The 23,941-nt window shown below is 34.3% G+C and overlaps 1 protein-coding gene across 1 annotated transcript; it reads left to right on the top strand.

The window, feature by feature from the left end:
- The first annotated feature begins 1,874 nt into the window (after positions 1–1,874).
- Positions 1,875–23,941, top strand: cfl1 (cofilin 1). The gene is made up of 4 exons (XM_061930022.2): positions 1,875–2,037; positions 16,487–16,797; positions 18,867–18,943; positions 23,158–23,941. The coding sequence occupies exons 1-4, from the start codon at positions 1,924–1,926 to the stop codon at positions 23,268–23,270; spliced, it is 615 nt and encodes a 204-aa protein (XP_061786006.1). The 5' UTR covers positions 1,875–1,923; the 3' UTR covers positions 23,271–23,941.

Below are 23,941 nucleotides of genomic sequence, written 5' to 3' on the forward strand. Positions count from 1 at the left end.
AAAGAAAAAAATGTTTTCAATACAATTATCAATCAAATCTTGGAGAATGATTAAGAGTACCACATTGATATCCTTGTTAAAAACATTTAAAGTGATTTAGGTAGCCCTTTTTGTCTTTATTTTTATTTTTTTAAATAGGTAGCCCTTTTTGTCTTTTTTTTTTAAATATATTTTTTAAATACAATTATCAATCAAATCTTGGAGAATGATTAAGAGTACAATATTGATATCCTTGTTAAAAAAAATTTAAAAGTGATTTAGGTAGCCCTTTTTGTCTTTTTAAAGAAAAAAATGTTTTCAATACAATTATCAATCAAATCTTGGAGAATGATTAAGAGTACAACATTGATATCCTTGTTAAAAACATTTAAAGTGATTTAGGTAGCCCTTTTTGTCTTTATTTTTATTTTTTTAAATAGATAGCCCTTTTTGTCTTTTTTTTATTATATTTTTTTAATACAATTATCAATCAAATCTTGGAGAATGATTAAGAGTACAAAATTGATATCCTTGTTACATTTTTTTAAAAAGTGATTTAGGTAGCCCTTTTTGTCTTTTTAAAGAAAAACATGTTTTCAATACAATTATCAATCAAATCTTGGAGAATGATTAAGAGTACCACATTGATATCCTTGTTAAAAACATTTAAAGTGATTTAGGTAGCCCTTTTTGTCTTTATTTTTATTTTTTTAAATAGGTAGCCCTTTTTGTCTTTTTTTTTTAAATATATTTTTTAAATACAATTATCAATCAAATCTTGGAGAATGATTAAGAGTACAAAATTGATATCCTTGTTAAAAAAACCATTTAAAGTGATTTAGGTATCCCTTTTTGTCTTCTTAAAAATATATATTTTTAAATACAATTATCAGTCAAATCTTGGAAAATGATTAAGAGTACAAAATTGATATTGTTAAAAACATTTAAAGTGATTTAGGTAGCTCTTTTTTATTTATTTTTTGAAATATTTTTTAGTATATTACTCTATCTGTATTTGCTTTTGTTTTCTTTCCTTGTTGTTGAAAGTGCCTTGACTTTGATGTGAATTATTAGTATGTTTGTTGTTCAATAAAAAAATAAAATAAAATAAAAACTCTTGCATGTTCATTTAAAAAGATAAAATACACATTTTGTGTTCTATTATCAAGAAACCGACATTAGAAATTAATGAAAGGAAGTCAAATTAAAGTCATCAACCTCTGTTTTGATGAGTTTGAACAGACGTGTATCACGTAACAAAACATTACATTAAAAAAAAATAATGGTTTGATTTGTCACTGTGTGGCAAATCATACTAATACTAATTATGCAACATAATATATTAAAATGACCTTGCGTTATAGAGTACAGATGGACATTATTACAATTGCACTACGTTAGAATTATTCAGCACTTCCTCATTGTGGTTTCTTTAAATCCAAATATATTTTCTATGTATGCGTCTCTGCACTGTCCATGTCATTTTAAACAATTCACTCAGAAGGTGTTAAAATGACCAGTCTTATTGTAATAAAGAAAGTAGTGAATTTAGTATTATTACTCTATCTGTACTTGCTTTTGTTTTCTTTCCTTGTTGTTGAAAGTGCCTTGACTTTTGTTTGAATTATAAATGCATGTTTGTTGTTCAATAATAAAAAATAATAATAAAAAACTCTTGCATGTTCATTTATAAAAGATAAAATACACACTTTTTGTTCTATTGTCAATGAAACCGACATTAGAAATTAATGAAAGGAAGTCAAATTAAAGTCATCAACCTCTATTTTGATGACAGTTTGAACAGACGTGTATCACGTAACAACACATTACATTAAAAAAAAAAAAAAAAAAAAAAAAAAAAAAACATGGCCGGATTTCTCACGGGGACGCGCTCCCTGTCGTGCACGTTGCTCGTGCACTTCACAGCAGGCGCGCAAGCATCACATGCGCGTTCACGTGACGTGTCCAAAAAGCGAGCGAGAGAGAGCAAACTATTCATCATCAGCGAGCCCATTCAATTTCTGTCCAGACGCCGATCAACTCACAGCTACAACAATGGTACGTCCTTTCTTCACTTTTTGAATAACAACCACAGTTTGACATTTTTTTTTTTTTGAATTTCTCTTTCAATGAGTCCCTTTTTTATTTGACATAATAGCTGTTGGGCTCCCGTTCATACATAAGACGAGAACCCGCTTCTGATAGCGAGACCTTCATTTCCACTTCCAAAACATGTTTTTAAAAAAGAAAAAAATGTGTTTATTCATAATATCTTCTTCATAATCAGCCCTTAACCATATTCCTCAACAGATTCGACGTCCGAATTGAGAATTGAACACGGCCTGGAAACGACTGGCGCCATTTCGTTCATTTCCGTCATTCGCCGACATAAAAGCCGTTTTTACCAAAGGGGCCCTAAAAAAAGGAGCTTAAAAAGCCGCTCCGTTGTCATGGCTCCGCTTCCTTGGCGTGTGTTTACACCCTGGCCCCGTTATTTTCACCCTGCGGCTCGGCGTTGTCAAGGCTTAATAACGCAGTCGGCTGGCAGGTGCAGCGTCCGCCCCGGGGCCAGCATAGCTAACGGTTTTGTTAGCCTAGCCTAGCCTAGCCCGGGCAGTAAACGGCGCCTAGCCTAGCCTCGCCAGCCCGGGCAGTATAAACAGCACCTATACTAGCTAGTCCGGGCAGTATAGCTTAGCCTAGCTAGTCCGGGCAATATAGCCTAGCTAGCCAACCCGGGCTGTAAACGGCAACCATTATGGCTGCGCTAGCTGTGATTTTTTTCTCTCTACTCTTCTTTGTCTCTTGTTTGACGCTATTTCACACGATGCCCTGCCATCTCACATCCTACACCAAATGCTTGCGTTTGGGACAAATAAAGCACATTTATGGGCGGGGGTGTTTTTTTTTCCCGAAATGCTTTTAACGCCACTTTTTTATATTTTTTATATAGGAAGGCTAGCACGCACACATGTGGTGCATTCACGGCCCCACCTAGCGGTACACATATGGTGCATTCACGGCCCCACCCTGAATTTGGTGCATTTGCGCTTCTTAATGGTGCCCAGTGACAACTAAGCCACCTTTTTTGTCCGTTTTGTTGAGTCATTCACCCGTTAGTCATGAAAGGCTTTGCCACGTATTTTGGTCAGTCCCGACATGAACCGAGTTATTAACGTTATGTAACCCCCCACCCCCACCCCCCACCCGGTTTAGCAAGAGTCGCATCCGCTAGCTGGAAAAGGCTAACGGTCCGGATCCTCTTCTCTCATTGCATCTCCTTTTGTTGCGCATCTCATTTGTGCACAACTGCACGGCCCTGCCTTTTTTTTTTTTTTTTTTTTTTTTTTGCACGTCACGCCATCAGAGTAGAACACGACAAGAGGAACTGGTACACCACAGTAATTACACTGTACTATGACTATTTGATTCTGCAGTACTATCTTTCATGTTTGTCTTGGCTTGCTTTGTTTTGCACAATTTGTGCTCTAGAATTCAAGCCTGGTGGTCTGTAAAAGTGCTCTCAAACCTTTGCCTACTTGCATAGGGTATAAGAGATTAGATAAGATTATAATTTAAATAGAAAACAAACAAACAAAAAACGCATTGTCAGCTCCTTTAGTCAGACATATTGTAGTGTAGTTAAGTGTCGTCTTGATTAGTGAATCAATTCCTGCTCTTTATTGTTCACTGTTGCAAATAAAAGCACACTTGATCCCCTAACACGGTGATTTTCAACCACTGTGCACAAATTTTGCACCTTCACCTAATTGGTCCAAAAAATATGTTTTGCGAATCAATAATCATAATAATGTGCCGTTGTCTAGTGCCTGTGCCGTGTCAGTAGGTGGCAGCAGGTAGTTCATTGCTTTGTAGAAGTCGGAACGCGTCGAGGATGGTTAGTCGTGATCCCAATATGCAGAGCACAGCGGGAGACAGCGTGCAGGTAAAAAGGGTATGTAACGCTTAAACCAAAAATGAACAAAAGGCAAGTCCCGCTAGGAAAAGGCACTGAAGCATAGGGATGGCTATGTAAAACAAAAGTAAAACTGAACTGGCTACATAGTCAACAAAAACAGAATGCTGGACGACAGCAAAAACTTACAGCGTGTGGAGCAAAGAGGGCGTCCACAAAGCACATCCATACATGACATGACAATCAACAATGTCCCGACAAAGACCAATAGCGTACGCACAACTTAAATAGTCTTGATTGCGAAAACAAAGCAGGTGCGGGCAATAGCACTCAAAGGAAGGCGTGACGCCGCTACAGGAGAACGCCAACAAAACAGGAATGGTCACCAAAATAACAGCGCAAGACAGGAACTAAAGCACTACACACAGGAAAACAACAACAAACTCAAAATAAGGTACGACATCCTGGTGGAGTTTCATTTTTTAACCTTTTCTGCTGGTGGTGTGCCTCCGTATTTTTTTAATGAAAAAAAAAGTACCTTGGCTCAATCAAAAAAGGTTGAAAAACACTGCCCAAACACAACAACAACACAGTGACTGGTTATAGACTTCCTTTTTATTGTCATTCAAATTTGAACTTTGCAGTACAGATAAGAACGGAATTTCGTTGCATTTCTCTTTGTCGTGCAGGACTATTAGATATGCATATGTGGGGAAATATTGAATTTCACTGATCTGGTGCAGAATCCAACCGTGCCCCAATAGTACGGAACTACGTACTATTTTTAACGGGAGCACAAATACAACTTTATAGAAAAACTCGAACAAAACATGCAACTGCACAACATCTAAACTTTTAGCATATGGATATGTAACATAAAATAATATAATTTCCTCATTAAAAAAAAGAAAAAAAATATGTATATATATATATATATATATATATATATATATATATATATATATATATAATGTGTGTGTGTGTGTGTGTGTATATATATATATATATATATATATACACACATACACTAATTCAAGCAATTTTAATACAAGGCATGTGGAGGCTAAGCAAGTTATTGTAGATTTTTGTTTTATTTATTATACAAACACAAAACATGTCACTGAGCAACACAGCATGGCGTAGTGGGTAGAGCAACCGTGCCAGAAACCTGAGGGTTGCAGGTTCGCTCCCCGCCTCTTACCATCCAAAAATCTCTGCCGTTGTGTCCTTGGGCGGGACACTTCACCCTTTGCCCCCGGTGCCACTCACACCGGTGAATTGAATGATGAATGATAGGTGGTGGTTGGAGGGGCCGTTGGCGCAAATTGCAGCCACGCTTCCGTCAGTTTACCCCAGGGCAGCTGTGGCTATGAAAGTAGCTTACCACCACCAGGTGTGAATGAATGATGGGTTCTACATGTAAAGCGACTTTGGGTACTTAGAAAAGCGCTATATAAATCCCAGGTATTATTATTATTATTATTATTTTAGCATATCAATATGTGGCAAAAAATATAATTTCCTCCTTTTAAAAAAAGGAACACATACAATGTACTAATTCGAGCCATTTTAATACAAGATATGTGGACGCTAAGTAAATTATTATTGCAATTATTATTTATTTTTTCCATACCATTCTTTATAGAAAAACAAACAAAACATGTCACTGCACTACACTAAACTTTTAGCATATTATTATGTCACAAAAAATAAAATTTTCTCTTTTTTAAAAAAAGAACCATACAATGTACTAATTCAAGCCATTTTAATACAAGATATGTAGACACTAAGTAAGTTATTATTGTAGTTTTTTTTTTGTTTACTAGACCATTTTTTATAGAAAAACTAGCAAAACATGTAACTGCACAACACTAAACTTTTAGCATATCAATATGTGATTAAAACAATTAATTTCCTCCTTTTAAAAAAAGAACACATACAATGTACTAATTCAAGCCATTTTAATACAAGATATGTGGAGGCCAAGTAAGTTATTATTGTAGTTTTACGATACAAGTTTTTATAGAAAAACTAACAAAACTTGTAACTGCACTAAACTTTTAGCATTTCAATATGTGACATAAAATAATATAATTTCCTCCTTCTAAAAAATAGGAACACATGCAATGTACTAATTCAAGCCATATTAATACAAGATATGTGGAATCTAAGTTATTATTGTAGTGTTTTGTGGTTTTACTATCCCAAGTTTTTATAGAAAAACTAACAAAACATGCAACCGCACAACACTAAACATTTAGCATATCAATATGTGACATAGTATATCATTTCCTCCTTTTAAAAAAAGGAACTCTTTCAATTTACTAATTCAAGCCATTTTAATACAGTATATGTGGACGGTAATAAGTAAGTTATTATTGTAGTTATTTGTTGTTCTATACAAGTTCTTATAGAAAAACTAACAAAACATGTATCTGCACAACACTAAACTATTAGCATATCAATATGTGACATCAAATAATATAATTTCCTCCTTTTTAAAAAAGGAACTCATACAATGTACTAATTCAAGCCATTTTAATACAAGTTATGTGGAGGCTAAGTACGTTATTATTGTAGTTTTCCGATACAAGTTTTTATAGAAAACTAACAAAACATGTAACTGCACAACACTAAACTGTTAGCATATCAATATGTGACATAAAATAATATCATTTCGTCCTTTTCAAAAAATAGGAACTCCTACAATGTACTAATTCAAGCCATTTTGATACAAGATATGTGGAAGCTAAGCAAGTTACTATTGTAGTTTTTTGTTTTATTTACTATACAAGTTTTTATAGAAAACTAACAAAACATGTCACTGCTAAACTTTTAGCATATCAATATGTGACATCAAATAATATAATTTCCTCCTTTTTAAAAAAGGAACTCATACAATGTACTAATTCAAGCCATTTTAATACAAGGTATGTGGATCCTAAGTTGTTATTGTAGTTTTTTGTTGTTTTACTGTCCCAAGTTTTTATAGAAAACTAACAAAACATTTAACTGCACAATACTAAACTTTTGATATCAATGTGTGAAATAAAATATAATTTTGTCCTTTTTGGAAAAGGAACTCCTACAATTTACTAATTCAAGCCATTTTAATACAAGGTATGTGGACGCTAATAATGTCATTATTGTAGTTTTTTGTTCTATACAAGTTTTTATTGACAATTAACAAAACATGTAACTGCACAACACTAAACTTTTAGCATATCAATATGTGACATCAAATAATATTCCCTTCTTTAAAAAAAAAAGGAACTCTTACAATGTACTAATTCAAGCTATTTTAATACAAGATATGTGGACGCTAAGCAAGTTATTGTAGTTTTTTGTTGTTTTACTATACAAGTTTGTATAGAAAAACTAAGAAAACATGTAACTGTTTAACACTAAACTATTAGCATATCAATTTGTGACATAAAATAATATTTCCTCCTTTTAAAAAAAGGAACTCCTACAATGTACTAATTCAAGCCATTTTAATACAAGGTAAGTGGATGCTAAGTAAGTTATTGTAGTTTTACTATACATGTTTTTATAGAAAAACTAACAAAACATGTAACTGCAGAACACTAAACTATTAGCATATCAATGTGACATAAAATATTATAATTTCCTCTTTTTAAAAAAGAAACTCCTACAATGTACTAATTCAAGCCATTTTAATACAAGGTATGTGGAGAATATTGTAAGTTATTATTGTAGTATTACTATACAAGTTTTTATAGAAAAACTAACGAAACATGTAACTGCACAACACTAAACTTTTAGCATTATCAATATGTGACATAAAATAAAATAATTTCCTCCTTTTATAAAAAAAAACTCATACAATGTACTAAATCAAGCCATTTTAATACAGGATATGTGGAAGCTAAGATATTATAGTTTTTTGTTGTTTTACTATACAAGGTTTTATAGAAAAACTAACAAAACATTTAACTGCACAACACTAAACTTTTAGCATTAAATAACTCCTTTTATAAAAAAGAAACTCCTACTATTTACTAATTCAAGCCATTTTAATACAAGGTAAGTGGACGCAAAGTAAGTTATTGTAGTTTTACTATACACATTTTTATAGAAAAACTAACAAAACATGTAACTGCAGAACACTAAACTTTTAGCATATCAATATGTGACATCAAATAAAATAATTTCATCCTTTTATTAAAAAGAAACTCATACAATGTAGTAAATCAAGCCATTTTAATACAGGATATGTGGAAGCTAAGATATTATTATAGTTTTTAGTTGTTTTACTATACAAGTTTTTATAGAAAAACTAACAAAACATTTAACTGCACAACACTAAACGTTTAGCATATCAATATGTGACATAAAATAAAATAATCAACTCCTTTTATAAAAAAGAAACTCCTACTATTTACTAATTCAAGCCATTTTAATACAAAGTAAGTGGACGCAAAGTAAGTTATTGTAGTTTTACTATACAAGTTTGTATAGAAAAACTAACAAAACATGTAACTGCACAACACAAAACTTTTAGCATATCAATATGTGACATAAAATAATATTTCATCCTTTTAAAAAAAGGAACTCCTACAATGTACTAATTAAAGCCATTTTAATACAAGGTATGTGGAGGCTAAGTAAGTTATTATTGTAGTTTTACTATACAAGTTTTTATAGAAAAACTAAAAAAAACATGTAACTGCACAACACCAAACTTTAGCATTATCAATATGTGACATAAAATAAAATACTTTCCTCCTTTTATAAAAAAAAAAAAAAGATACTCATGCAATGTACTAAATCAAGCCATTTTAATACAGGATATGTGGAAGCTAAGATATTATTATAGTTTTTTGTTGTTTTACTATACACGTTTTTATAGAAAAACTAACAAAACATTTAACTGCACAACACTAAACTTTTAGCATATCAATATGTGACAAAATAAAATGATTTTCTCCTTTTATAAAAAAGAAACTCCTATTTACTAATTCAATCCATTTTAATACAAGGAAAGTGGACGCAAAGTAAGTTATTGTAGTTTTACTATACACGTTTTTATAGAAAAACTAACAAAACATGTAACTGCAGAACACTAAACTTTTAGCATATCAATATGTGTCATCAAATAAAATAATTTCCTCCTTTTATAAAAAAGAAACTCATACAATGTACTAAATCAAGTCATTTTAATATAAGATATGTGGACGCTAAGCAAGTTAGTGTAGTTTTTTGTTGTTTTACTATACAAGTTTGTATAGAAAAACTAACAACATGTAACTGCACAACACTAAACTTTTAGCATATCAATATGTTACATAAAATAAAATAATTTTCTCCTTTTATAAAAAAGAAACTTACTATTTACTAATTCAAGCCATTTTTTTTCATCACCAAATAAGTAGTCATTCTGCTCCGTTTTCGGACATATAAGTGTAGTAAAAACATGCGATTTTGGTTAATGTAATGTTGTTATGTTCAAAATAAAGGAAACCATGAGCATCTTATTACTGCAATGAAATGTGTCATAGAGACATGTTGGCGTGCTGGTTAGTAATTACAATATGTGGCGTAAAATAATGTAGTTTTAATCCTTTAATAATAAAGGCGCTCATACAAACGTACTATTAAGCCACTTTTAAGAATCAAGGTACGTGGAAGTTATTATTGTATATTATATATGTGTTTATTCACTATATCATTTTTACCGACTCCATATATGGACATGTAAACATGTGATTTTGGTTTTAATATCATTTTGTTGAAGAAAAGTGTCATGCTGGTTAGTAATGACACTAAGGACTACTGTTAATTCACATTCTAAGCAAACATGGAGGCAGTTCCTTGCTCATGCTGGCAGTCTTGCCCTTCCTGTTTCCCCTTTCTTTGTCCATTTTCTCCACCCTCCCCCCGCTGACACATTGACGTTCCTCTTCCACTTTATGTCGCTCTCGCCGTGAGATTGCATTTTGGCCGCCATGAATTGGCCTAAACGAAGTCAGCAGATAGACCTTAGAGTGGGGCGAGTCCATGGCGCAGATGTGACCTGTCAATGATACGACAGAGGCGGCATTGTGGCGCACAATCACGGCCGGCGAGTACGGCAAACACAACCAGGAATGTGTCGCCTCGGGTCTTTTTAACGACTGTGCAGCAATGTCACGAAGACATCAAATGATACGTATACAAGGTGCATTCAAACATCACTTCCTGTCTGCCTTTTCTGTGAACAAAGTCCACATTTAATCCGCAGAGCCACTGCCACTCCCCATCGTGCCCTCGTGGGACTTTGAAGAAGCGCTACCTTTTTTTTTTCTCACGCTCTTACTTCATAAACAAAGATTGAATCAAAGACGAAGACTGATTTTATTTGAACCCTCGGTCACGACCACATTATTTTTTTTTTGGGACCCCAGCACACAGCTTTATTTGAAGTTATCATCCGGCGTGGCCAACAGCTTGTCACAGCCGTCTTCATCTTTTAAAAAAAAACATTTATCATTGCCCTCTTGCACTGTGGGATAGTCACATGCAGCCCTCAGGCGCTCCCTGGGCCTGCGATAACTCAGGAGTCTCTTGTGGGCCCGCTCAACAGTCAACACTGTTGCAATTGTTTGCAGAATTCCGCTGCAGGTATTTGTGATTATTATTTAATTGGCTGTCTGACGTACAGCGAAACCTCTTTCAAATTTGAACACTTTTTTTTTCTCACGCTCTTAGTTCATAAACAAAGATTGAATCAACGACGAAGCCTGATTTCATTTGAACTAGGGCTGCAACAACTAATCGATTAAATCTAGAGATGTCCGATAATATCGGCCGATAAATGCTTTAAGATGTAATATAGGAAATTATTGGTTTCGTTTTTTTAATTATCGGTATCGTTTTTTTAAATTTATTTTAATTTTTATTAAATCAACATAAAAAAACAAGATACACTTATTAGTACACCAACTCATTCACACAAAAGGGTTGTTTCTTTCTGTTATTAATATTCTGGTTCCTACATTATATATCAATATATATCAATACAGTCTGCAAGGGATACAGTCCGTAAGCACACATGATTGTGCGTGCTGCTGGTCCACTAATAGTACTAACCTTTAACAGTTAATTTGACTAATTTTCATTAATTACTAGTTTCTATGTAACTGTTTTTATATTGTTTTACTTTCTTTTTTATTCAATAATTTTTTTTTCATTTATTTATCTTAGTACTAACCTTTAACAGTTAATTTTACTCATTTTCATTAATTACTAGTTTCTATGTAACTGTTTTTATATTGTTTTACTTTCTTTTTTATTCAAGAAATTTTTTTTCATTTATTTTATTTTATTGTATTAATTTTTAAATAAAAGGACCTTATCTTCACCATACCTGGTTGTCCAAAATAGGCATAATAATGTGTTAATTCCACGACTGTATATATAGCGGTATCGGTATTTAAGAGTTGGACAATATCGGATATCGGCAAAAAGCCATTATCGGACATCCCTAATTAAATCGATTAGAATCGATTATAAAAATAGTTGGCGATTAATTAAGTCATCGATTCGTTGGATCTATGCTAAGCGCATGTGCAGAGGCTACTTTAAAAATATATATATATATAAACCTTTATTTATAAACCGCAACATTTACAAACAGCTGAGAAACAATCAAAATAAGTATGGTGCCAGTATGCTGTTTTTCCCCCCCAATAAAATACTGGAAAGGATAGAAATGTAGTTTGGCTCTTTTATCCGATTGTTAATCGATTAATCGAAGTAATAATCGACAGATTAATCGATTTTCATATTATTTAGTTGCATCCCTAATTTGAACCCTCGGTCAAGCACACAGCTTCATTTGAAGTTATAATTCGGCGTGGCCAACAGCTTGTCACAGCCACACCTCCGCCGTCTTTATCTTTAAAAACAAAATATCGTATTTTTCGAACTAAGTCGCAGGTTTTTTTCATAGTTTAGCCGGGGATGCGACTTATACTCAGGAGCGACTTATGTGTGAAATTATTAACACATTACCATAAAATATTTACAAACAGCTGAGAAACAATCATAAGTATGGTGCCAGTATGCTGTTTCCCCCCCCCAATAAAATACTGGAAAGGATAGAAATGTAGTTTGTCTCTTTTATCCGATTATTAATCGATTAATCGAAGTAATAATCGACAGATTAATCGATTATCACATTAGTTGTTAGTTGCATCCCTAATTTGAACCCTCGGTCAAGCACACAGCTTCATTTGAAGTTATAATCCGGCGTGGCCAACAGTTTGTCACAGCCACACCTCATCTTTAAAAACAAAATACCGTATTTTTCGGACTAAGTCGCAGGTTTTTATCATAGTTTGGCCGGGGGTGCGACTTATACTCAGGAGCGACTTATGTGTGAAATTATTAACACATTAGCGTAAAATATCAACTAATATTATTTAGCTCATTCACGTAAGAGACTAGACGTATAAGATTTCATGGGATTTAGCGATTAGGAGTGACAGATTGTTTGGTAAACGTATAGCATGTTCTATATGTTATAGTTATTTGAATGACTCTTACCATAATATGTTACGTTAACATACCAGGCACGTTCTCAGTTGGTTATTTATGCCTCATATAACGTACACTTATTCAGCCTGTTGTTCACTATTCTTTATTTTAAACTGCCTTTCAAATATCTATTCTTGGTGTTGGGTTTTATCAAATACATTTCCTCCAAAAATGCGACTTATACTCCAGTGCGACTTATATATGTTTTTTTCCCTTCTTTATAATGCATTTTCGGCCGGTGCGACTTATACTCCGAAAAATACGGTATATGGTGTATCGGGACATGGCCTAAACATATGGAGATATTAATAAAAGGCCATATCGCCCAGCCCTACTTCAGTATATTAGTATGTAGAATTATGTAAAGGCTTAAGTACAGAAATGTACTAATTTGATCCAGTTTAAGAAGCTGTTCGAACTCAAACGTGTAACTTTTTGATAATCGTATTCATCTCACTATATGAAATACAACTTACTTCACTATTATAATCATTTTTAATTACGCTTATTCAGCCTGTTGTTCACTATTCTTTATGTATTTTAAATTGCCTTTCGAATGTTAATTCTTGGTGTTGGCTTTTATCAAATACATTTTCCCCAAAAAATACTCCAGTGCGACTTATGTATGTTTTTTTCCTTCTTTGTTATGCATTTCCGGCCGGTGCAACTTATACTCCGGAGCGACTTATACTCCGAAAAATACGGTATATACTTATCATTGCCCTCTTGCACTGTGTGATAGTCACATGCAGCCCTCAGGCGCTCCCTGGGCCTGCAATGACTGAGGAGTCTCTTGTGGGCCCGCTCAACAGTCAACACTGTTGCAATTGTTTGCAGAATTCCGCTGCAGGTATTTGTGATTATTATTTAATTGGCTGTCTGAAGTAGAACGCAACCTTTTTCAAAGTTGAACACAATCTGTGAAACGAGGTGACTTCTTTTTTTTCTCACGCTCTTACTTCATAAACAAACCCTCGGTCACGACCGCATTTTTTTTTTGGACCCCAGCACACAGCTTTATTTGTCACAGCCACACCTCAGCCGTCTTCATCTTTAAAAAAAACCAAAAAACATTCACCCTCTTGCACTGTGTGATAGTCACATGCAATGACTGAGGAGTCTCTTGTGGGCCCGCTCAACAGTCGACACTGTTGCAATTGTTTGCAGAATTCCGCTGCAGGTATTTGTGATTATTATTTAATTGGCTGTCTAAAATAGAGCGAAACCTTTTTTCAAAGTTGAACACGATCTGTGAAACGAGCTGACTTCTGCGGTGTAGACTAGCAAACCGTTTAAAGTGAACTTGTCGCCCTTGTCAGCACATTTTATTGTAACGTTCTTGCGGTCCTACAAGTAAAAAGAGAAAGTAAAGTATCCTTTGACGGTATATACCAGACCTGGGCATTCTGCGGGCCGTGTGAGGCCAATCATAAATTACAAAATACATTTAAAAAAGTATCTATGTCGAGTGTGCAATACAACGGTGCTGCTTTTGTTTTGAAAAGCGTTATTTGTATTACTTCCGTGTGGACGTACGCGCGTGAGTGAATGTGAACAGCGGCAATCACAAATTGCAAAATAAAGTTTAAAAAACATCTATGTCGTGCGCGCAATACAACTGTGCTGCTTTTATTTTGAAAAGTGTTATTTATGGGCGTATGTCCGTGCGTAACCTGTGAGTGAAGGTGCACAGCGACAAGTGATGAGACGCTAAAAAGAGAAAAGTTGATGACGAATGGCGTGTTTTCAACAAGACATGGACTGCCAAGTATTTCTTTACAGAAATGAAAGGTAAAGCCGTGTGCTTAATTTGTGGAACACAGGTTGCTGTGTTTAAAGAATATAATTTGAATCGCCACTACATGACGAAGCACGAGAAAAAATACCGGAATCTGTTATCGGTAAAACAGCAAACCCAACAAGGACTTTTTGCCATATTTCACACCCCCAGAATGCAGCCGTCAGGACAAGTTTCGTCATTTCTCACAAAATCGCCAGAAAAAGTAAGGCGTTTTCTGACTGAGTTTATTAAGGAGTGCTTATTGGACTCTGTTGCACTGATATAACAGGTGTTGTGCCGGATAATGCACCCCCGGCGTAGAATGCACCCCCTGACGGGAGTGTTATATCAACTAAAGCCCACACTTAAAGTTTCCACATGCAAGATTGACTCTATTTAAAAAAGTTATTTAATAAGAGGCCAAAAGTGCAAAAACAATAATGTTTGTGTTGGAGGAGTTGTGAATGAATGAAATATGAAATCGGTGCTGCAGTCGCTGCCGGGCCACAACATTAGGTACACCTGCATACTGCAGCACGGATTTCATATTTCATTCATTCATTCATCAAACGTCAATGGATAATCAATGCATTTATAGTAAATAAAAATAATGCCGACAGATAAAAGTACATCAAATTTTAACTTATTGACTTAAATTCTGGAGTCCTTATGCAATGGGACATAAGGACCTATTGTTTTTCTAAGGTTTTATTATTATTATTATTATTATTATTATTATTCCGCCGCCTCTTCGAACACTAATTTGACCCACTTAACATGCTTCAAAACTCACCATATTTGACCCACACATCAGGACCTGCGAAAAAAGAGTACTCGGTTTTGTGACAGCATCTTGGTCAGTTAGCATCTGCCCGGTTCAAAGCATTTCAGTGTTTCCTATTCCATCATGTACTTGTGGCGGCCTGCCAAAAGTACATTTTGGTCCGCCACAAGTAAACCAAAATATCCATAATTTTTCAAATTTATATTTAAAATTTTAAACGATTTATGTGTCAATTTCAAAAAATATAAATGTGTATTTTGTGACACGGGAAGGTAGCACATTCGTTTTAGTTCCTATTCCATCATTTACCTGTGGCGGCCCACCAAAAGTACATTTTGGTCCGCCACAAGTAAATCAAAATATCCATAATTTTTCAGATTTATATGAAAAATTTTAAACGATTTATGTGTTGATTTAAAAAATGTAAAGTTGTATTTTGTGACACAGGAAGGTAGCACATTTGTTTTAGTTCCTATTCCATCATTTACTTGTGGCGGCCCGCCAAAAGTACATTTTGGTCCGCCACAAGTAAACCAAAATATCCCATCATTTTTCAAATTTATATTTAAAATTTTGAAGGATTTATGTGTCAATTTAAAAAATATAAAGTTGTATTTTGTGACACGGGAAGGTAGCACATTTGTTTTAGTTCCTATTCCATCATTTACTTGTGGCGGCCCGCCAAAAGTACATTTCGGTCCGCCACAAGTAAACCAAAATATCCATAATTTTTCAAATTTATATTTAAAATTTTAAAGATTTATGTGTCAATTTAAAAAATATAAATTTATATTTTGTGACACAGGAAGGTAGCACATTTGTTTTAGTTCCTATTCCATCAGTTACTTGTGGTGGCCCGCCAAAAGTACATTTTGGTCCGCCACAAGTAAACCAAAATATCCATCATTTGTCAAATTTATATGAAAAATTTTAAATGATTTGTGTCGATTTAAAAAAATGTAAAGTTGTGTTTTGTGACACGGGAAGGTAGCACATTTGTTTTAGCCTTTTAAAATGTACACATGCATCATAGCCAGTTGTGCACATTTTACGAAATAGATTGCCAATCTGTGGGTGACACAGCATTTGCATATGTGATTGATGCCCATTGCGTTGCTCATGTCTGGCTCTATGGTTATCGTCACGGTTTCAATAAAAACTAAAGAAAAACAAGAATCTTTGCGCTGCTCTCTGGCCTGAATTTTAAGATTTCAAGTCTAGAACACATGCCTTTAATGTAATAAATAAAACTAAGCTGTTTGTAAGACATGCAAACCACGAAATGACTCCTTCCCAAATGAGTCAGAGCTTTTCTTCCGGTCATTTCGAGAGATGAGAGACCTGCTGTGCAGCGGCTAAGAAATATATCCTTTTTTATACAATTGCAATTTCCAAGGAAACAACAATAGATTATTGACAAATATATTCTAAAACCGAATGTCAACCATCACGCTGACCAAAAGCTAACGAGCGGTCCTCTCCGCAGACTTCCGGTGTAAAAGTCACGGATGAAGTCATCGCCGTCTTCAACGAGATGAAGGTGCGCAAGCATCAGGCCAACGAGGAGGAGAAGAAGCTGAGGAAGAAGGCCATTCTCTTCTGCTTGAGCCAGGACCGCAAGAACATCGTGCTGGACGACGGCAAAGAGATCCTGCTGGGCGAGCTGGGCACCACCGTCCAGGACCCGTACCAGCACTTTGTCAAGATGCTGCCCCCCAACGACTGCCGCTACGCCCTGTACGACGCCACCTTCGAGACCAAAGAAACCAAGAAGGAGGAGCTGGTCTTCATCTTCTGGTGAGGGGGTGGCTTGTCTAATGTCCTTACCAAATATTACTAATGAGTTCCTGAGTCAAACTGTCTACATTATCAACATTTTCTAATTGCAGCCCTTTGAGACACTTGTGATTTAGGGCTATATAAATAAACATTGATTGATTGATATATATATATATAATTACATATATATATATATATATATATATATATATATATATATATATATATATATATATATATATATATTCGCAGGTCCTGATGGGTGGGTCAAATATGGTGAGTTTTGAAGCATGTTAAGTGGGTCAAATTAGTGCTCAAAGAGGCGGCGGAAGAAGAATAATAATAATAAAGAATAAAACGTTACAAATTATATATTCGCAGGTCCTGATGGGTGGGTCAAATATGGTGAGTTTTGAAGCATGTTAAGTGGGTCAAATTAGTGCTCAAAGAGGCGGCGGAAGAATAATAATAATAATAATAAAGAATAAAACGTTACAAATTCAATAGGTCCTTATGTCCCATTGCATAAGGACTCCCAAATGTGTATATATATATATATATATATATATATATATATATATATATATGTATGTGTATATGTGTATGTGTATGTGTGTATGTGTATATATATATATATATATATATGTATATGTATATGTATATCTATTATATATATGTGTGTGTGTATATATAATATAAATATATATATATATATATGTGTGTATATATCAACAATATATTTTTTTACATGAGCTGCAAAAAAATTAATTAAATTTTACTTTAAAAACTGGAAGCTCGGTCACTAGAATTTTACAGTAAAAGCAGCGGGTTTTTTCTACAGCATATAAAACAATTGAATAAATGAAATGGAGATACAACACCACTGTTTTTAGCGGTAAAATTCAAGCAACAGAGCTGACTGTTTTTTTTACCGTAAAATCGTGTTTTAATGTTTTTTTTGGTTTGTTTTTTAATGTTTTAGTGTCTTACTGTAAATGGAAAAAAACAGTACCAAAGTTTTTACGGTAAAAAATTTAACCTTAAAATGTATTGTCAATTTTACAGTCTACAATTCGATTGATAATTTGTTTTGAAGTCAAGCAGATATTTAAGTACAGTATTTATCTTTATTTGAACAAAAAATATATTTAGAGAACATAATATAAGAATTTGAAAAGATGATTTTTAATGTTAAAAGGAAAAGAACAAATATGTTTAGTAAGAAAAGATTAAGCATATTTCAAGGCTTTCGCGGGCCATATAAAATAATGTGGCGGGCCAGATTTGGCCCCCAGGCCTTGAGTTTGACACCTGTGCTGTAGGAGGTAGTAATCATTTCATAACCGTCACACAAATAATGTAAACATTGCTTTTCTATGGAGTTTGTGTGAGCAATCCAGGCCTTCAGTGGACATAGTCAACTAGATTTTGTTTGGCGCCTCACTTCTGTCTTAATATTCTCAATATTAGAAGGATTTGCTAATAAAAATGGAGGTAAATCCAATTCCCTGCATGTCACCAGTGCACATCCTGTGGCTCCTCCCCCTTGTGGTTGGGACTTTATTATTTAATCGATTAATATTATTATTTATTACTAATACCATTTATTGTCATTCAAATTTGAACTTTACAGTACAGATAAGAACGAAATTTGGTTGCATTAGCTCATGGTAGTGCAGGATAAAAGAACAATAAGGTGCAGATATAAATAAATAGATTACTGTACAGATAAATGTATTGCACTTTTTCATATGCATCCAGGTTTATGGATGTATGTTATATTGTCTTTATATTACAGCCAGTTAATCCATTTTTGGGGGAATTGAGGGGATTATTTTAATGCGTTCAAGAGGGAAGACGCTGTTACAGAACTTGGGAGGCTGCAGAACCTCTTTCTAGAGTCCAGCAGTGAAAACAGTCCTTGGCGGGGGTGGGAGGAGTCTCTGCAGATTTTCTAAGCCCTGGTCAGGCAGCGGCTTTTTGCGATCTCCCGCATAGGAGGAAGAGGAGTATTTAGTATTTAGGCATATTTACTAAACTCTTTTTCGAGGTACTGTGGCTCTTAAGATCCCTTTTTGTCATTGCAGGGCTCCAGACAGCGCTTCCATGAAGAGCAAGATGATCTATGCCAGCTCAAAAGATGCTATCAAGAGAAAATTTGAAGGTACGTATTAGGGTTGCACGATACAAGCGATAGAGCTTTTAAAGTACCAGTACAGTGGAAACAAGTTGCCTTTAAATTGAAGCTATGAATATATTACATATATATATATGTATGTATATGTATATATACACTTATTACATGATTTATGACACCAAAAGACTTCTAAAGTTTGGGAGTAAATAGATATGATGAAAATAGTATCACTCCCACAGAGAGAGTTAATGGGCAAAGCAGTCAAGTGATCCGTGATGTGCAGGGAGCAACCACAGATCCCTTCCCCATCAACAACAAGGCTAATCAAGTTTAGTTTAGTTTATTATTAAGGATCCCCATTAATTAGTCTACACCGCAGTGGAGACTATTCTTCCTGGGATCCCTGCAAAAAAACATCACACAATCACAAAACAAAAGATTACAATGCAGTACAACATGGTCAAATAATACAATGTTGTAATACAAAAATAGCAACAACAAAGAACCAAAAAAAAAAAAAAAAACTTCGAGTTTACATAAAAATGTCCATACCAAAGCAATATAAAAATATATATATATATATCTTTGCAAAAATAAAACAAAGAACCAATGGCCTAAAATATACACATTAGTGTACCAAAGACAAACAATAAGTGACGAAAAAGTACCATCCATCCATTTTCTACTAACTGTCCCATAATCAATAAAATAGTCAATACTCAATAAAACCTGTCTTGACATTAGTTACAATCTAGAATAAGTCTATTCTTAAAACCCATTATGCTGGTGATTGAAGTGATCTGAAGACGACTTTGCGAGACTCAACAACGATTTACATTGGGAAAAATCATGATCCGGAACCTTATATTTTTGAGCCCGAACACAGAGGATGAGCAATGCTTTAGAAGAAGCCAAGTGCTAAATGGATGCAGCTTTATTGAAACACTATAGCATGAGCGGCATTGCTAGGTGCTAAACATAAACTAGAGGTGGAGGAAATAATCGATTTTTAATGTATCGCAATTCGCACATGAGTTATTATAAAATCAATGAGTAAATGTCAATAATGGACAATCAATGTATTTATAGTAAATAAAGTAATGCCGACAGTTCAAAAATTTGTCTCACTTTACTAAAGGGCTCTTTTGTTCCAGTTTTGCACACGTTTAGTGGAAATTAATTTAAGTTTTTTTTACAAGTGCATTGTTTTTTTTAAATTGCAATTGAAAGAAATGAAAATAAATGTAAAATTGCATTTTAACCTCTTAAGGCCCAAGCTGTTATTTTACATGCTTTTTAAAATTTATTTCTCTTTGCTATTTGGGCTTATTGGACCCTAATTAGAATAAAAAGTAAGAATCATCTTTTGATATTGATTTGACCGTTGAATTTTGGTCATTTCCCAACCAATATTCTACAACACAAATACAACGTTGAAACAACATACTTTTTCACGACGCTTAATCAATGTTGGGTTCTGGCGTTGATTTGACCATTGAATTTTGGTCATTTTCCAACCAATATTCTACAACACAAATACAACAATGAAACCACATGCTTTTTTACAACGTTTAATCAATGTCATGTTGTGACGTTGATTTGACCATTGAAATTTGGTCATTTTCCAACCAATATTCTACAACACAAATACAACGTTGAAACAACATGCTTTTTGACAACGTTTAATCAATGTTGGGTTCTGATGTTGATTTGACCATTGAAATTTGGTCATTTCCCAAACAATATTCTGCAGCACAAATACAACATTGAAACAACATGCTTTTTGACAACATTTAATCAATGTTGGGTTCTGGCGTTGATTTGACCATTGAATGTTGGTTATTTTCCAATCAGTATGCTTCAACACAAATACAACGTTGAAACAACATACTTTTTGACGGCCCTTAATCAATGTTGTGTTCTGGCGTTGATTTAACCGTTTAATTTTGGTAATTTCCCAACCAATATTCTACAACACAAATACAACGTTGAAACAACATGCTTTTTGACGACGTTTAATCAATGTTGGGTTCCGGCGTTGATTTGACCATTGAATTTTGGTCATTTTCCAATCAGTATGCTACAACACATATAACATACTTTTTGACAACGTTTAATCAATGTTGGGTTCTGATGTTGGTTTGACCATGGAAATTTGGTCATTTCCCAACTAATATTCTACAACACAAATACAACGTTGAAACAATATGCTTTTTGACGACATTTAATCAATGTTGGTTTCTGATGTTGATTTGACCGTTGAATTTTGGTCATTTTCCAACAAATATTCTACAACACAAATATAACGTTGAAACAACATGCTTTTTGACGACATTTAATCAATGTTGGGTTCTGATGTTGGTTTGACCATGGAAATTTGGTCATTTCCCAACTAATATTCTACAACACAAATACAACGTTGAAACAATATGCTTTTTGACGACATTTAATCAATGTTGGTTTCTGATGTTGATTTGACCGTTGAATTTTGGTCATTTTCCAACAAATATTCTACAACACAAATATAACGTTGAAACAACATGCTTTTTGACGACATTTAATCAATGTTGGGTTCTGACGTTGATTTGACCGTTGAATTTTGGTCATTTTCCAACAAATATTCTACAACACAAATACAACCTTGAAACAACATGCTTTTTTACAACGTTTAATCAATGTCACGTTGTGACGTTGATTTGACCATTGAAATTTGGTAATTTTCCAACCAATATTCTACAACACAATAACAACGTTGACACAACATACTTTTTGACGACGCTTAATCAATGTTGGGTTCTGGCGTTGATTTGACCGTTGAATTTTGGTAATTTCCCAACCAATATTCTACAACACAAATACAACGTTGAAACAACATACTTTTTGATGACGTTTAATCAATGTCAGGTTGTGACGTTGATTTGACCATTGAATTTTAGTCATTTCCCAACCAATATTTTACAAAAGTACAATGTTGAAACATACTTTTTGACGACGCTTAATCAATGTTGGGTTCTGGCGTTGATTTGACCATTGAATTTTGGTTATTTTCCAATCAGTATGCTTCAACACAAATACAACGTTGAAACATGCTCTTTGACGACGTTTAATCAATGTTGGGTTCCGGCGTTGATTTGACCATTGAATTTTGGTCATTTTCCAATCAGTATGCTACAACACAAATACAACGTTGAAAAACATACTTTTTGACGACCTTTAATCAATGTTGGGTTCTGATGTTTATTTGACCATTGAATTTTGGTCATTTCCCAACCAATATTCTACAACACAAATATAACAATGAAACCACATGCTTTTTTACAACGTTTAATCAATGTCACGTTCTGGCGTTGATTTGACCGTTGAATTTTGGTCATTTTCCAACCAATATTCTACAACACAAATACAACGTTGAAACAACATACTTTTTGACGACGCTTAATCAATGTTGGGCTCTGGCGTTGATTTGACCATTGAATTTTGGTCATTTTCCAATAAATATTCTACAACACAAATACAACGTTGAAACAACATACTTTTTGACAACGTTTAATCAGTGTCGGATTGTGACGTTGATTTGACCATTGAAATTTGGTCAATTCCCAACCAATATTCTACAACACAAATATAACAATGAAACATATTTTTTGACGACACTTAATCAATGTTGGGTTCTGATGTTGATTTGACCATTACATTTTGGTTATTTCCCAACCAATATTCTACAACACAAATACAACGTTGAAACAACATGCTTTTTGACGTTGATTTGACCGTTGAAATTTGGTCTTTTCCCAACCAACGTTGTCTCGAGACAAACTATTTTGCAACATTGTTTCATAGTATAATCAATGTCTTGCGCTTGTTGGGAAACCGATACTAACAGTATATTAGCAAGTAGATTAGTAGTTTAGAGAAAATAATACAACTGACACAATAAATGCCTGTTTAGAAATGGTTGTAATACGTATATAGAAAACAATATCTTGTGGTATCGCAGATGGCTGCAATACAGATACAGATATCAGGCCATCGTCCATCCCTGCTTTGTATGCTGACTGAGCATTTTTCCTGTTCCAATGTCCCTCGCAGGTTTTACTTTTATTTCAAGCCTTTGTTCTTCTGTTCTTCATATGACCTTTTTAGTCCTAGAAGACAAATATGGACCTTATACAGACAATTGTCTCCACTGAAAGACTTGTTTTTTTGATTAATAAGCTGATGTTGGAACTGCTGTTTTCCAGGTATTAAGCACGAGTGGCAGGTGAACGGTTTGGAAGACCTGAAAGACCGGCACACTCTGGCAGAAAGGCTGGGTGGCAACTCAGTAGTCAGCCTGGAGGGATGCCCTATATAAATATTACCTTTCGGCTTCATGGAGGCCTTTCAAGACACATCTGTCGGGTTTAGCTGTTCATTCCTGTGCGGGTTGGAAAAGGGCATCAACTACAAAAAAAAAAAAAAAAAATCAGAACCAGCACCATTTGTGGGACTCTGGGGGAGGGCTATTGTGGGTGGGTGTGACTAAAGTCATGATAATTCCAAAAGACAGACTGTCATTCCAAGATAGAGTAGGAACAAAAACACAGAAAAGGTAAAGATAGAAATAAAGGAAGGAAGGTGATATTGAACATTTGTTTTTCTTGTGTTCCAGTCGAGCACAAAGAACAAAACATTTCTTTTTCCAACCATTTGAAATTCTCATGAACATTTTCTTTTTTTATGCCAAACGTCTAGTTGAAGTTTTGTAACGCTAGTTGTAGTCTCAACTAATCCACTCTTCATTGCACATCCAACATTCTCTTTTTAACATGCAAAAATTCCAAAACCTGTTCCTTTATTTTTTATTTCCTGTTCAGACAAGAATGGCATTTGATATCAGAAACATTCCTCTTTACCTTTTTCCAGACCAGGATCTATCTCTTCATTTAACTACCATTGTTGGACAAGTGGTCAGAGTCTAGACTGAATATTGAATGGTGGGTGTTTTGTATCGTCTCCTATCTCTAATAAAAAGCACTAAACTAC

This window comes from Nerophis lumbriciformis, linkage group LG36 (genome assembly GCF_033978685.3).
Source record: "Nerophis lumbriciformis linkage group LG36, RoL_Nlum_v2.1, whole genome shotgun sequence".
NCBI lineage: Eukaryota > Metazoa > Chordata > Actinopteri > Syngnathiformes > Syngnathidae > Nerophis > Nerophis lumbriciformis.